Source organism: Lipotes vexillifer, unplaced genomic scaffold, assembly GCF_000442215.2.
Source record: "Lipotes vexillifer unplaced genomic scaffold, Lipotes_vexillifer_v1.1 scaffold1484, whole genome shotgun sequence".
Classification (NCBI taxonomy): domain Eukaryota; kingdom Metazoa; phylum Chordata; class Mammalia; order Artiodactyla; family Lipotidae; genus Lipotes; species Lipotes vexillifer.
In genome coordinates, this window is record NW_006798010.1 from 618,419 (window position 1) to 633,003 (window position 14,585).

The window sequence follows — 14,585 nt, forward strand, 5'->3', positions numbered from 1 at the left end:
AGCTATGATACTGCTAGAAGGTTGACAGAAAAAAAAAAAAAAAAATGCTTATGAAAAAAGTGCTGCTTCAAATTACACTCAATAGTCTGTGTTTTGTATCAACTAAGGATTATTTCCGATTTTTTCCAGGTAGTGTAAAAAAATCCATGTAAAATTTTCTTTCCTATTTGAGTAATACTGTCCAGGAAACATTCTCTCGTATCTACACGTCAGGGATGGTCCACAGAGTGATTAAGCAAAAATAACCTTCCTTGCACAAAGCCTCTTTCCAGGCCTTCAAAAAGGTAGTGCTCTAAGTCCCAGAATTACCTAGGCAGCCTCACATACTGGGAGCAATGGTGACCCCACAGGTCAGCTCATCCTTGCTGAGAACAAGGATGCCTCTGAGTGGCAGTGGGGAGGGGACGCGTCTGGGAGGGCTCTCCAAGGCTTTGACCTCAAGTGAAGGCTTCCCAGCCCAGGCCCTGGCAGCCGGCCTCCTGCCGTCCCAGCCAGACACACTGGCTGTTCCCGAGGAAGCCACAGTTTCCAGCTGCCCAACAGCATTCACTCTGCAGCTGCACCGTTGCCCTGCAAAGCACCCCCAGAAAATCTTCCTCCATCCCCTCAACCAAGGGTGGGCCTGCTCTGTAGGATGATGATCCAGTTTCCTTGGGATCCCATCCACACGTGTAGAATGAACCAAGGGTCAACTCTCAGATGGAAATAAGAGGTTTGCACAGAGCCTCGTGGAGCCGTGCAGACAGTGAGCGTGTGATGTCTGGAGAGCCAGGCCCTCCCCCAGCAGTTTGGGAGTTACTATTTGAAAGGCTGTGTGTGGAAGGGCAAAAGCTATCCCAGAAATAGGGCACGGCCAGCACCTTGAAGCCACCAGCAGAAGGTCTGTGGGCTTTCTATAGGCCGTTTCTGAAAAAGGGATGTGCTTGCTTTCCTAAGGAAGTTCCTTTATTCACACCAACCTTATGCCATCCAAAGCAGTCAGACTCTGGCCCAGGAGTGTGTGAAGTGCAGTGGGCACCCTCCACAGCAACTGCTTAAAACATTGCCCACGACGGCCCACTACGTACAGGAGGTACCACAAGGGGAGATGGCCCACGTAAGGTTTTCTAAGCACAGTCACCAACAAAGCTGACAGATGCTGTAAATAGGCTCTTGAAAATTGCCAGCTATAAGCCTAGCGATGCACTGATCAGGCAGAAATCATGACGGGATATGAGTAACCATGTGCCACGGCATGAAGATGGCTGTAAACAGATTAGACCCCCACCCCGAGTGGAAATGAGAAAGTGCAGTGTGGCTTTGGACATCTGCCCAGCAGACTTCCAGAGACCATGGATGTTACATTCTGGCTTTGAAACGAGCAGAAACATCTCTGCAGTTCACCCTTTTGGCACACTTTGGTTGTGAAGGCAGGAAGAGCGGCGTCACGGGCTGGGAGTGGGTGGCACTCAGGAGTCCTCCTCCTCGTCGCTGACCAGCTCGCCCTTGTCAGGGCTGGTGTCCCGGTCACGCAGGAAGTCCTCCCGGATGGCCTCCAGCTCCGTCAGCTCCAGCCGGACCTTCTCCAAGTGGTAGGTGCGCCGGTTCCGGATCTGGCGCAGGGGGAATGGGTTCAGGTCCCCAAAGGAGATACCGATCAGCTTCCTGGCAGGACACAGCACAGAGACAGAGCATCAGGGGGGCTCAGGCGAGAGCTCACACACAGCACTCATTTCAGCCCAGCCTGGAGGCCTGGGGGTGTGGGGAGGCAGACCCCGGACACCACGCTGAGGGCCTGATGTAGATATGTCACTCGGAGGCCAGCGCTCATGCAGAGGCTGCAGGGGCAGCCCCCAAACGCCGGCCTGGATCCAGACAGCTCCACCACGTGCTCCCCATGGGACACAGAAAAGGGAAAGTGACCCCCCTTTCCAGCCCCCAATTCCTCATCTGTACATTCAGATAACAGCGGCGCTGCCTCCTGGACATGGGGTTACTCAAGTTGCCCGTGAGCACAAGGACGGGGTCTGGCACTTGCTCAGCGATGGTGGGGGCCACGTGCCTCTGAGTCCTCGGAACCAGCATGAGGTCTGGCGCAGGGTGCGCTCAGAAAGGCTCTGTCACTGGACGGACTGACGCGGCGTGAATGGATGCACGGATGCCCGAGCAAACCTGGGGACAACTGTCAGACTCAGTGGTGTGACAGGTGTCAAGACGCAGTCTACGGAGAGACGTGCAGTTTGTGGGTTTCCTACTATCCCCAGGTCAAGGCACCCATCTACAGTAAATACTTTAAAATCACGGGACCTTGCCCCTAACCACTGGCCAGCGGTTTAATAAAAACAGGACTAGAAAGAGCCCAAGGCCTGGCTAAGGGCTTCCAGCACTAATCACGGCAGCCACGGCCGTCTGGTGTTGTCACAGAAGCCGGTTCCTCGCACACTAAGCCCCCGCCTCCCTTCTGCCGGCCCCAGCAGCAGGGATCTAAGGCCCGATGCTCTTGCAGACCCAGGAGAGGCTGTGATGAAACAGCAGTGTCACAGGACTTCCTCCCCGCCTGTCAGAAAACAAACCGCTCCTGCTGCTGCCCCATCGCGTGGGGTGCTTTACTGTGACGTGTACACGCCCTTAGCATCCCTCCCTCTTACATACATTTTCAAATTTTATTTATTTTGTTTATTTGGCTGCACCGGGTCTTGCCTGTGGCACGTGGGATCTAGTTCCCTGACCGGGGATCGAACCCGGTCGATCTGCACTGGGAACACGGAGTCTTAGCCACTGGACCACCAGGGAAGTCCCTCCCTCTTATATTTTTAAACACTCACACCTTAGACATGCTTCACTCTAAGACAAAGGATGCTCCTGCAAGGAGGTGAAGGGTCAGAAAGGCTGGCTTTAAGAGCCGAGCTCCCCAGAGCATGTTCTAGAACTCGTGAGCAGGAAAGGCCTACTCAGTGTGGGTCTCTGTGAAACAAAATGCTGGCTGGGGTCTGGGAACCAGGCCTGCATGACCAGCCCCTTTTCTTCAACAGCTATTAGTCACAGGCTCCATACACCTGAAATCCAAGTGTCCAGGCCCTTCCTTGCTACAGAAAGCACTGCATTAGATTAATACTGTCCGCTGCCTCCGTCAGGCAGCCACCATCAGCGCAGGCTGGGGCAGCACGGGGGACCGCACACCGCTCTGCCTCGGGCCTGGCAGGTGCGGTCAAGAGATGAGAAAGTGCCCTGTGTCAGCTACGTTCAGAAGACAACGCCTGGCGTGTGAGAGGCCCCGGAAGGTCCTGATTCAGAGACGGGTCTAATCTTGTTGCACAGCACCCCTGACCACATCTCACTCAGTCGCCTGCCTCCTCCTCACAGAACCAATCAGGGCGCTGCAGGTCGACGCTCCTTGGAACCGCTAGTCTGGGGAGCTTATTAAAATACTGGGACCCCAGTCCAGAAGTGGGGCCAGGGCATCTGCAGTCCTAACAACACCCACAGGTGATCCCGCCGCACAGGGAACTCCGTCCAGTGGACGCAGACTTCCTGCGGCTAACTGACGGGAAACTGCACAAAAGCCACTCACCAGGTGGCGCTGCAGGAGTGCGCAGGACGGACCGTATCCCAGCCAGGCCCACCGCCCCTTGCGTCTCTGCCACCCAGCAGCACCGACAACCCACACAAAACTGTTAGGGGCTGAGCAGGATGCCCTCCACACGCATTAGCTGTTGGAATGAAGTTCACTGAACGCCACTCTTGTCATCTTGACCGGATGTGAGATTAACAAACGCTCTCAAGGTTCACCCCAGGACTCAGCATCAATCTTTCACAGGCAAACATTATTCTTGGATATCCTATTATTGTTAATATAGCAATAAGCCTGAAAACATCTTAAAAATCTACTTCCCAAGTAAAAGATCCTAACGATAGTGGTGACATCCAAGGAAGCCAGGTCCACCTTCTCCCAGCGTCCACCTCCCTGGTCCCTTGGCCTCACTCAAGAGAACCACAGGGGAATGGTCCTCCTTCCCCCCTCTCCGGCCCCACACGCTCTCCTGCCACAAGACTCCTGCAGCACCGGAGCCCTCAGCCCCTCCTGGCTGACCAGAGGCCTGGATGCTGCCCAACCACCTCTCCCTACCTCAGCCAAGGAGAGAAGCCCTCCCTCCCCGTCAAGTGAGCATCATGGGGGGCGGGGTGGGCAACTGGTGTTTGTCAAGTAGGTTGTCACCCATCAGTGGATCAAGGAATCAATTGAGTGAGTCATGACGAGCATTTTAAATATGCAATAAACAGTGTATTTAGAAAATCTATCAGAGGGTACAGCACAGATCTTTGGCAAGCACTGGAAATATTTCAACAAATTCTTTTGTTTCAGTTATATACACTCCAGTATGTGTGTCCTAGGTTGTGAGATAAAATGTTCTTATTATGGGTGGCAGTCAACAGAGTTTGAAAAACATTAATAAGCTCCAAATGTTTCTCAGTCAAAGGACTCCTGTGGTTTTCAAGAGGCCACAAGTCTGCTGCAGGGATCCATTCCCGTGCAGTATGGGCAGCTCCCAGCACCTCGGCACAGCGAACGTTAGCGCTGCCTGCGTGGTTCGCAGGGACGTGCGCCCTCACTTGCCCAATCAGCAGCAGGTCCACAGAACTCCCCTGGAGAACCCAGCCTTGGTCATCAGGGCCAGAGCAGCTGCCAACTGTAGTTCAGGGGACACACGGACAATGAGGGTGGCTCAGAACAGGCAAAAAGTGTGTGGCTGGGGAGCGAGGGGGTGAAGAGATTCCTGAACGCTCAGCTGCCCAGGCCAGAAAGCCAGGGGACTTGGAAGTTCAAATTCCTTCTCCACCCCCTTCAATCTGCCCCCTCTTTTCTGTCTCTGGGGGCACCTCGCTGCAGGCTACCACCTCTCTCGCCGGGACCCTCTGGGCTCCTGCTGTCAGTCCTCCTCCAACCTGATGTGTCCTTTTGGTGTCTAACCCTGCAGGGACTTCCCAACACTCAGGATGAAGCACAAGGTCCTGGGCAGAGTCTACAAGGGCCTTAACAGCCCAGCTCTGCTCCCGCCTGGCCTCGATCCCTGCCGCACCAGCCCCACCCTGGCCGAGCCACTGCGGCAGTTCCCCCAAACACGCCGTGCGCCCACAGCCCTGCGAGCACACGGCTCCTGAGTCCCTCTGCCCGGGCTGCCCACTCCCCCCCAGCCCTGCCTGGCCCAGGTCACCCGGCCTTCCTCTGGCACTTGCCCCATCCCCGGGCTTCCTCCACCACAGCTCTGAGCAAACCAGGCCGTAACACTTCCCCACAAGTTCTTCAAGGACAGGGCCTGTTCCTCATCTACCATCCTCAATGCCTGGCAGCGGGCTTGCCGTGTGGCTGATACTCAGCAAGTGCTCACTAGACAAATAATGTGCTTTGGTTGCTGGGATTTATGTTTGTTGAATAAAGGATAAAAGCATCTTTCATCTTAGTTCCTCCCTAGTCTCTGGAGGCCGCTGGGCGTTCCCACTCCTTTCCCCCTTTTCCCTGGGAGGAAGCGCCCTCTCTCACCACTGCACACCTGGGAAGGCTCTGGGTTTGAGACGGCCGGGACAGTCCGTTCCCTGCCCTCCTGGGACGTCTGGGGATTCCCCCAAGGACTCACCTAGCGTCAAGGATAGTGCGAGTGAAGTAACGGAGATACTTGAATATGGACATTGAATCTTGCAATTTCAGGATCTCCTCTTCCTTGTATTTAAAAAGTGCCAGGGCAAAGCGGAAGATAACCTGTGGAAAGGACAGGGAAATCTATGAGTAGAGAAGCACCGTGGCCAGGCACCGGCTCCAGGGATGGAAGGCCTCCCTGGGCCCTGGGAGCAGCCTGCACGGCCCGCCCTGGGGCAGACACTTGACCTGAGGTGCAATTTCCACCAGTGCCTTTCTTAATAGAAAAAAGTTTTCAACTCTTTGGTGGTTTTCAGCAACACTTCAGCCCAAACCAAAAATTTCCTTAAGGAGTAGAATCTTTGTGGAATCCTTCCACATTTAGCTCACATTTCTAGTCAATAAGCTATACAGAACTAGAAATAATTTTTAACTTAAATCAAAACCAGGGTCCTCTGATTCTGAAACTTTTAGAAAACTCCACCTCCAGAGGCAGTTTTTATCTCACCTACTGAAACTAGGGTCTGAATTTCTGACTTCTGAATATGGTGAAAGAAAATAAATTTTTCTTTTTTTTTTTCTACTGATTTGTTTCTGGGTCACTGTTGAGGCCAGAGGGAATGGACTCCTGGTTGTCCTGCAAGTTCAAGCAGCTTTGGAACAAATTGCTTCGCCCACATGTAAGGGCATGGGCTGGCTTGCACCAACCTGAACTTTTTCTTATTTAGAAAACAATATTTACAGAGTTTAAATAGATTATCTTTCTCTTAACATCCCTACCTGTGGCCCAATAGGGAACACTGTTTAAGCCCTGGTTGAGAATTCCTTTCAATAATGACAGACTAGATTAAAAAGTTGATAATGTACTGTACTGGACAGAGTGTGGGGTAATATACACACTGAAACTTTGCCGGTGGGAGTAGAAATTGGTAAGGCCCTTCCGCAGGGCAATTTGGCATTCTCGATGAAAACTACAGGGTCCTTTGATTCTGGATTTACCCTGGACCTAGAACTTCCACTTCTAGGACTAAACTTATAGATGCACTTGCACCTATAGAAAGACAATTAATAAAGAGTCATGGCAGCACAGTTTGAAGTGGCAAAAGACTGCAAACAGTGTAAGTGTCCATCATCAGGGGACTGTTATGTAAATTTCTGGTTCATCTGCAGAAGGAGATACTATGCAGAGTTTATCCGTCGGATGAATGGATAAAGAAGATGTGGCACATATATACAATGGAATATTACTCAGCCATAAAAAGAAACGAAATTGAGCTATTTGTAATGAGGTGGATAGATCTAGAGTCTGTCATACGGAGTGAAGTAAGTCAGAAAGAGAAGGACAAATACCGTATGCTAACACATATATATGGAATTTAAGAAAAAAAAATGTTATGAAGAACCTAGGGGTAAAACAGGAATAAAGACAGAGACCTACTGGAGAACAGACTTGAGGATATGGGGAGGGGGAAGGGTGAGGTGTGTTAGGGCGAGAGAGAGACATGGACATATATATACTAACAAACGTAAGGTAGATAGCCAGTGGGAAGCAGCCGCATGGCACAGGGAAACCGGCTCGGTTCTTTGTGGCTGTCTGGAGGGGTGGGATAGGGAGGGTGGGAGGGAGGGAGACAAAGAGGGAAGAGATATGGGAACATATATATATGTATAACTGATTCACTTTGTTATAAAGCAGAAACTAACACACCATTGTAAAGCAATTATACCCCAAAAAAGAAGTTAAAAAAAAAAAATAAAAAAAGAGCCAGATCTATATGCCCTGATATGAAACTATCGCCAATAAATAATAAATTCAAAAAACATATTTTAGATATACATAAAACACCTTGAAAAAAAGATACAGTACATTGAGAAGAACGGCTAGGAGACTGGGGATCTCTTTTCTACTGCACGCCCTTAGTTATATGATCTGAGTTTATCATGTGTTACTCACAAACTGATTTTTTTAAAACATAAAACAGACTGGGTGGGAGGCTTGTGGGCAGTAGGGCTCTGAAGTTGGCCCCCTGAGTCTGCCCCTGATCCTCTGTCTACTCTGGGCCTCTACGTCCTCATCCATACAGTGGGGATAATACCGCCATCTGTTTGACAGAAGTTGAGGCTCAGACTGCAAACCATCAAAGCCCCCATGCCTGGCACAGGGTTTGGCAGAGACTCAGTGTTTCTGAAAAATGAGCAAATGACTGCAGTTTCCTGCGACCCCAGACCCACCTCCAGCAGCACCTGGTGCTGGGATCACTCTGCCCCTCGGCACCCTTCATGCGTCCCAGCTAAGCCGGCCACTCTGCTGCCACTGCCACTGCCCGTGGAGTCATGCAGCAAGCAGACCCACCTTTGGTCCCTCGTAAAGGAAAGAGTCCCATATTTTAAAGAGGATGTCACTAACGACGCTATCCACAAACACCACCAGAAACCAGTTGAACGTGATGAGGGTGTAGTCTACTTTGTACTGTTCAAAGTGGGCATGCAGTCGAGGCAGCTTCTCACTCATGAGGTCTCTGAACACCCGCTGGTCCACCTGGAGAGGGAGCAAAGGGGAGAAGCGTATGGGGGCTGCCACTGCACTGAGCAGCCCATCCGGGGCCCCGGAGGGGCTGCAGGCCCATCACAACACACAGCAGCGCAGCCGTTCCAAATGCGTGGCGGGCTCACCCCAGAGTGGACTGCTCTACACCCACTCTGGGGTGAGCCCGAGAAGCAGCTGCCTTGCACACTGCAGGTGCTCACCAAGTGCCCCCTGACTGTCATCCTTTCCACAGGGTATGGGGGTGGGTTCTGTGGCCTGAAAGCCACTCCTGTACTCAAAATGCCCCATGAAAATGGGCTGCTGCAGAGCCGGTGGTATAGTCGGTCTTGCTAATCCACGTGGAAATTCAGAGGGTGCTGCTGCAAAGGGCCCTATACCCGAGTCCCGGGCCAAAGAGGAAGTGTGATATCACCACATCCATTCACCAAATATTTATTGGGCTGTGTGGGGCAGTGAGGGAGCAAGGACTCCAGAGTCAGCTGGACCGGAGTTTGGTTCTCAGCTCTACCACTTTCTAGCTGGGTGGCCTTGGGCAGATTATGTTCTAGACAGCTCTGTGCCTCATCTGGAAAACAGTTAATGATCTCTCTCTCCCAGGGCTACTGTGAAGATTACATGAGACTCAGGTAAACACATATCAAAATAGGTGGCTGTTACCCTTCCATGCTCTGTGTCAAGCAGGGGCCAGTGCTGGGCAGAGAGTTGAATCAGGTTCAGCCCTGACCTCCAGAAGCTAGAAGACGAGTGGGGAAGCCAGATGTATGGGCTGTTAGGATAGCTGTGGCCACCAGGGCTCGGTAAAGATGTGTTTACAGAGCATTACAGAGCCCCGGAGGGTCCCAGCCAAGCCTGGAGAACAGCCCTGCGGTGGAAGCACAGGATTCTGGGCAGAAGGGGTGAGAAGGACGCAGCTCAGCCCGGCAGAAGCACCAGGTCCCTGAGGGGCAGACCTCACCTACAGGCCTGGGGCTTTTCCAGCCTTTGTCTGTGACCCACAAGAAAATATACATCAGCCATCACCTAGTCTGTGTGCACAGAAGAGAAATAAACTCACAAACAATACTTAACCTCACAAAGCAGCACACATTTTGATGCCTCAGTTCTACTCTATTCATCTTAATTTGATGAAAAAAAAAAAAGCTAGTGCCAATACCGATTACTCATGTTTGAAAAACGCAGCAGGCAACGAAGGGGAAGCGCTAAGAGGCTTTAAGCAGGAGAGTGATGTGGTTGGATTTGTACTTTAGATCCATGTCTCCACCTGAAACAGGGGGCCAAGCTGAAGGGGAAGCAAGGCCCCATGGAGGCCCCACCACACCCGGGGCAGAGGTGATGAAAATCTGAACCAAGGAAAGGTGGTGGGAGGAGAGGGGCAGCTGGATCAGAACTGTGTAGAGGTAAAGTCTGTATGAACCCACGGACCCCTCTGCTGTCAGAGGTCAGGAAGAGGGGTGCTCAGAATACACAGCCTTCCCACAGGGGCATGGATGGAGAGGGCAGAGTGTGGTCCCCTGAGGCCGGATCATAGGAATGAGGGCTGGGCTGGGGGAGACTGGGACATGCTGGTGCCCGAGGGGCATGTGCAGCAGGGTAACTGCAGCCCACCAGAGGCCCGAGGCTGAGGCTCCAGGGCCTGGGTGGAGTGAGGTCACCTTAGGTGAGTGGTGAAACCGTGAGAAAGAAAGAGACCGGCAGAGGAAAGCAAGCCACAGATGCACAATGGGCCAAAGCCAGGCCGTCCAGGAACGAGAGCGCAGTGAGGAAGAGCCAGCTGCACGGGAAGTATATCACCTCCTTAGTGTTCCCTGAATGGTACACTGTGAGGGGAGTGGGAACCGGTACAACCATTTAGGAGAGCAATCCGGCAACACCCAGGAAACAGGAAGCCTCACCCTACAGCAAGTCTACTCCTAGGAATGGATTCCAGAGAAACCTGCCAAACTTTCACCTGCATATCAGTCAAGATAAGATAGAAGATGTGATGATTCTTGGGATTACTGGGATATTAAAATAACTAAAAACAATCTAGATAAATGTTAAAATGACATTTTAAAATGTCCTTTTTTTAGGACAATCCAAAACTTTGAAAATCTCAATTGTTTATCCTTTTGGGAAGGTTTGCTTTTTAAAAAAAATATAGAAGCCATTATAGTCAAAAAAATTTTTTTAAAAAAGAATGTTACATAGGTTCAAGTAGGTATCATTGGTTGAAATTTAAAATTTTAAAAGGCAAAGTAACTTAAAAAACTAAAAAACATTATTTTTTACAGAAATGATTTCAAAGCATTGTAAAGTCACCCTAGGGTGCACAGAGGATAAAATACAGGAATCATGGTTGGAAACATACATTTTTGTCCAGTTTGCTTTCTGACTAGAAGAGACAAAATTTTGAAGATCTAAATTTGCTGAAATGAAGTATAATTAAGTTTTCTTGGAAGACTTAAAAAACAAAAGTATATAAGAAGTTATAGGACTTCCCTGGTGGCGCAGTGATTAAGAATCCACCTGCCAATGCAGGGGACACGGGTTCGATCCTTGGTCCAGGAAGATCTCACATGCCACGGAGCAACTAAGCCCATGCGCCACAACTACTGAGCCTGCACTCTAGAGCCCGTGAGCCACAACTACTGAGCCCGCGTGCCTGGAGCCTGTGCTCTGCAACAAGAGAAGCCACCACAGTGAGAAGCCCGCGCACTGCAATGAAGAGTAGCCCCCACTCGCCGAAACTAGAGAAAGCCCGCGTGCAGCAACGAAGACCCAGTGCAGCCAAAAATAATACATTTATTTTTTAAAAAAGTTATAAAACCATCCCGTAGTGCGCAAAAAGTAGCAGTCTCTCACCTTCTCACCCACATCCACTCCCCACCTCTGTAAAATTCTGATAGGTGGACCAACAACTGAAAGGCAAGTTGTCAAAGTATCCCACACGTGCATGTGTGGTAGCCACGATGACAGGCCACTCCTGGACATCTTCTTCGGTCAGCTCTCCTGGAAGCCCAGCTCCTCCCACTGGGCAGGGTCAGCATCACTCACTAGTGATGGGTCTTCTTTTCTGCTGGTGCTATTCCATCCCTCAACATTTAAACAACAACTACATATTTGCACACACTTCATGCTTAGCACTGGCCAGGGCTGGGGACAAGAGACAACAGGACAAGGTGCTACTTTTAAGGGGTTATAAACGGGCAAGGGACACAGACAGCTGACCATTGGACCAAGAGATGGCGATGTGATGCACTCTGCCCAGAGGGACTGGGCTGAAAGTGCCTGAGAGGAAGGGACCAGTCAGCTGGCCTTGAAATGGGAGAAGCACGAGGCACACACCTCTCCTCCCAGGTAGGTGGCAGATGGTGTCTTGTTCTCGAGGCTGCTGGGTGCTTGGCAGATGGCTGGCGTGGGGCAGGCTGCCAGGGACACTTGCTCGGGCCTCTGTTCAGCCCCTCTCAGCTCAAGAGGACGTGGAATGACTGTATTCATCTCTGCGTCCTCAGCGCCTAGCGAGGTCCTGGTGCACAATGTGCACTGAACTGACAGATGCTGCTGAGCATCTGGACTGCAGCGCAGCATTAAGGGGCTCAGGCACTGGGCTCTGGCAGGAGGCAGCTGACAGCGATCTGCAAAGTACAGCGCTGGGGGCTGACTGCACACACAAAGCCATCCGCATTTTAAGAGTGGTCTTATGCAATGTCCATCATAGGAGAATGGTTAAATACCTCAAGTCCATTCACCCAATGGAATATTACAGCCACCAAATATGATGGTTAAAAGCTAGATAACTGTATGAGAAAATGCTCATGCTGTCATGTGAACCAGCCAGGATAATCAGTCTCTCAATTTGGATACCTAAATGTATTGGGGAAAAGTAAAAAGGAAATATATATCAAAATGCTAACTGTGATTCTCAAGCTGGTAGGATAACAGGTGATTTTTCATTTTCTTAATATATATTTCTGTATTACCTAACTTCAGAGAGCATCTATTACTTTTAAAGTCAGGGGGAGGGACTTCCCTGGTGGCGCAGTGGTTAAGAATCCACCTGCCGGGCTTCCCCGGTGGCGCAGTGGTTGAGAGTCCACCTGCCGATGCAGGGGACACGGGTTCGTGCCCCAGTCCAGGAAGATCCCACGTGCCGCGGAGCAGCTAGGTCCGTGAGCCATGGCCGCTGAGCCTGCGCGTCCGGAGCCTGTGCTCCGCAAGGGGAGAGGCCACCACAGTGAGAGGCCCGCCTAGGTTTGATCATTTGATCATTCCGTTTATTCACCTTTGCCTCTTAGACCCTTCGTGCTTCTCTTCCTAGAGTCAACCACTCTTACCAGTTTCCCGTGCACCTGTATATATGTATGTATGCGTCAATTATTGTGTATCTATCCTCTTTTAAATATACTGATGTTAGCATTTATATATATACACACACGTATATATACACGTTGATATATATATTAACATTTGCATTTTATGATTTATATCCTTTAAACTTCTGGGGTTTCAAAAATATATAATCCACCTGCCAATGCAGGGGACACGGGGTCGATCCCTGGTCTGGGAAGATCCCACATGCCACGGAGGAACTAAGCCTGTGTGCCACAACTACTAAGCCTGCGCTGTAGAGCCCGCAAGCCACAGCAACTGAAGCCCACACGCCACAACTACTGAAGCCCGTGTGCCTAGAGCCTGTGCTCCACAACAAGAGAAGCCACTGCAACGCGAAGCCCTCGCACCACAACCAAGAGTAGCCCCCGCTCGTCACAAGTAGAGAAAGCCCACACACAGCAACGAAGACCCAATGCAACCAAAATTTTTTCTAAAAACCCTTAAAGTCGGGGAAAATGTCTCTTTAGAGTTTACATTTATGCTGATGTGACAATGTGAGGCAAATTTTATCTTAAATTCACATACTTAAAATAGGTCTTCCCCTTCTGCCTGTAATAACACTATTAATAATAATTTTATTGAGTTTTTACAGTGTTCTAAGCATATTAAACTCTTTTAATGCATCATCTGAATTCAACCTCAGACACTCTATAAGATGAGAATATGACACTCATCTTACAGACAGGGAAACTGAGGCACAGAGATGTTAAGTGACGTGGCCAAGCTCCACAGCTCCAGGACAGGGCCTGTCTTCCAACCCGGCCATGTAACCCCGAGCCCAAGCACACTGAGCACACCGAGCACTGATGTGCTCAACCACACCTCAGTGGAACTAAGAAAGATCAGTGCTTCATTCTTCTCATTCAGAAACACTGAGTCATCTGAAATTTTTTTTTTTTTTTTTTGCGGTACGAAGGCCTCTCACTGTTGTGGCCTCTCCCATTGCGGAACACAGGCTCTGGACGCGCAGGCTCAGCGGCCATGGCTCACGGACCCAGCCGCTCCGCGGCACGTGGGATCTTCCCGGACCGGGGCACGAACCCGTGTCCCCTGCATTGGCAGGCGGACTCTCAACCACTGCGCCACCAGAGAAGCCCCCATCTGAAATTTTGAAGCTACTAGCTTCCAGGTGTCCATGAACACATAAAACTTTCCTTACTGACCTCTTTATTCGCACCTGACTGTGCCAGCTGCCTCTTCCCACTGCTGTTCATTTCCTACTAGTTTACCCACTATTTTAACAAAAACTAATCTCTAGTTTAATTAGCAAAGTGAAGCGATCACAGGGAGACCAGATGGGCTTCTCCGGGATCAGGTGACATCCATGTAGCTGGGACAGGAACCCAAAGGAAAGCCTGCTCTGTAGGAAGGGCAAAGCTCACCCTCCTGCCGTCCTCCCACAGCACTCCAAGAGGCAGTGGCGGGGCACGGGGAGAGCTTGGGCCCAGAGCCACAGATGTCTGAGGCCAAACCCCAGCTTGGGCTCTCCGTGGTGGCACCTCAGGCACGATGCTTAGTGGATTTGATCCTCAGTTTTCTCCCAAGTAAAATGGGGATAACCATACCTCCACTCACATGGCTTTGTGCAGCTGTGTGGCTGCTAGCAACGGGCTGGGGCTCCCTTTCCCTGGGCAAAGAGCTCACGTGAATTCAGACACTCACTTCTGGGTGCGAGAGACACTAAAATGAAAGACAGGGCTGCAGCCCTTAAGCTGGAAGACAAGCAAGCACGCAGGAGGACCCAGGATGATAACCACTGTCACCGAGGCCTGGGCCAGAGCAATGGGAACGGGAGCGGGCCATGAAGTCAGCTTTGGGAAGGCGGGAAAGTATCACAGAAGAAGGGGCACTTGAGCTCAGGCTGGGCAGCAGCTTTCTAGGGAGGTAAGCGGGGCAATGCCGTCTAGGTAGTGGAACTGTGTACAAAAGTACACAGAGAATGGCGTACCACCAGAGGACAAGGGCTCCATCACAGGGCATGCTGCGCTCCCAGCAGCCCAGCAGACGGGCAGGCCAGGGTGTGGAAGGAGGCTGGGCTCTGCCCAGAAGGCGGGG

The 14,585-nt window shown here is 51.0% G+C and overlaps 1 protein-coding gene across 1 annotated transcript in view; it reads right to left on the minus strand.

Annotated features, from left to right (window-relative positions):
* Positions 1 to 1,448: 1,448 nt before the first annotated feature.
* TBC1D2B (TBC1 domain family member 2B) overlaps positions 1,449 to 14,585 on the minus strand; it is an 84,018-nt gene continuing 70,881 nt past the window's right edge. The window contains 3 exon segments of the mRNA XM_007470032.1: positions 1,449 to 1,644; positions 5,613 to 5,734; positions 7,965 to 8,150. Of these exon segments, the coding sequence (XP_007470094.1) occupies positions 1,449 to 1,644; positions 5,613 to 5,734; positions 7,965 to 8,150 (504 nt within the window).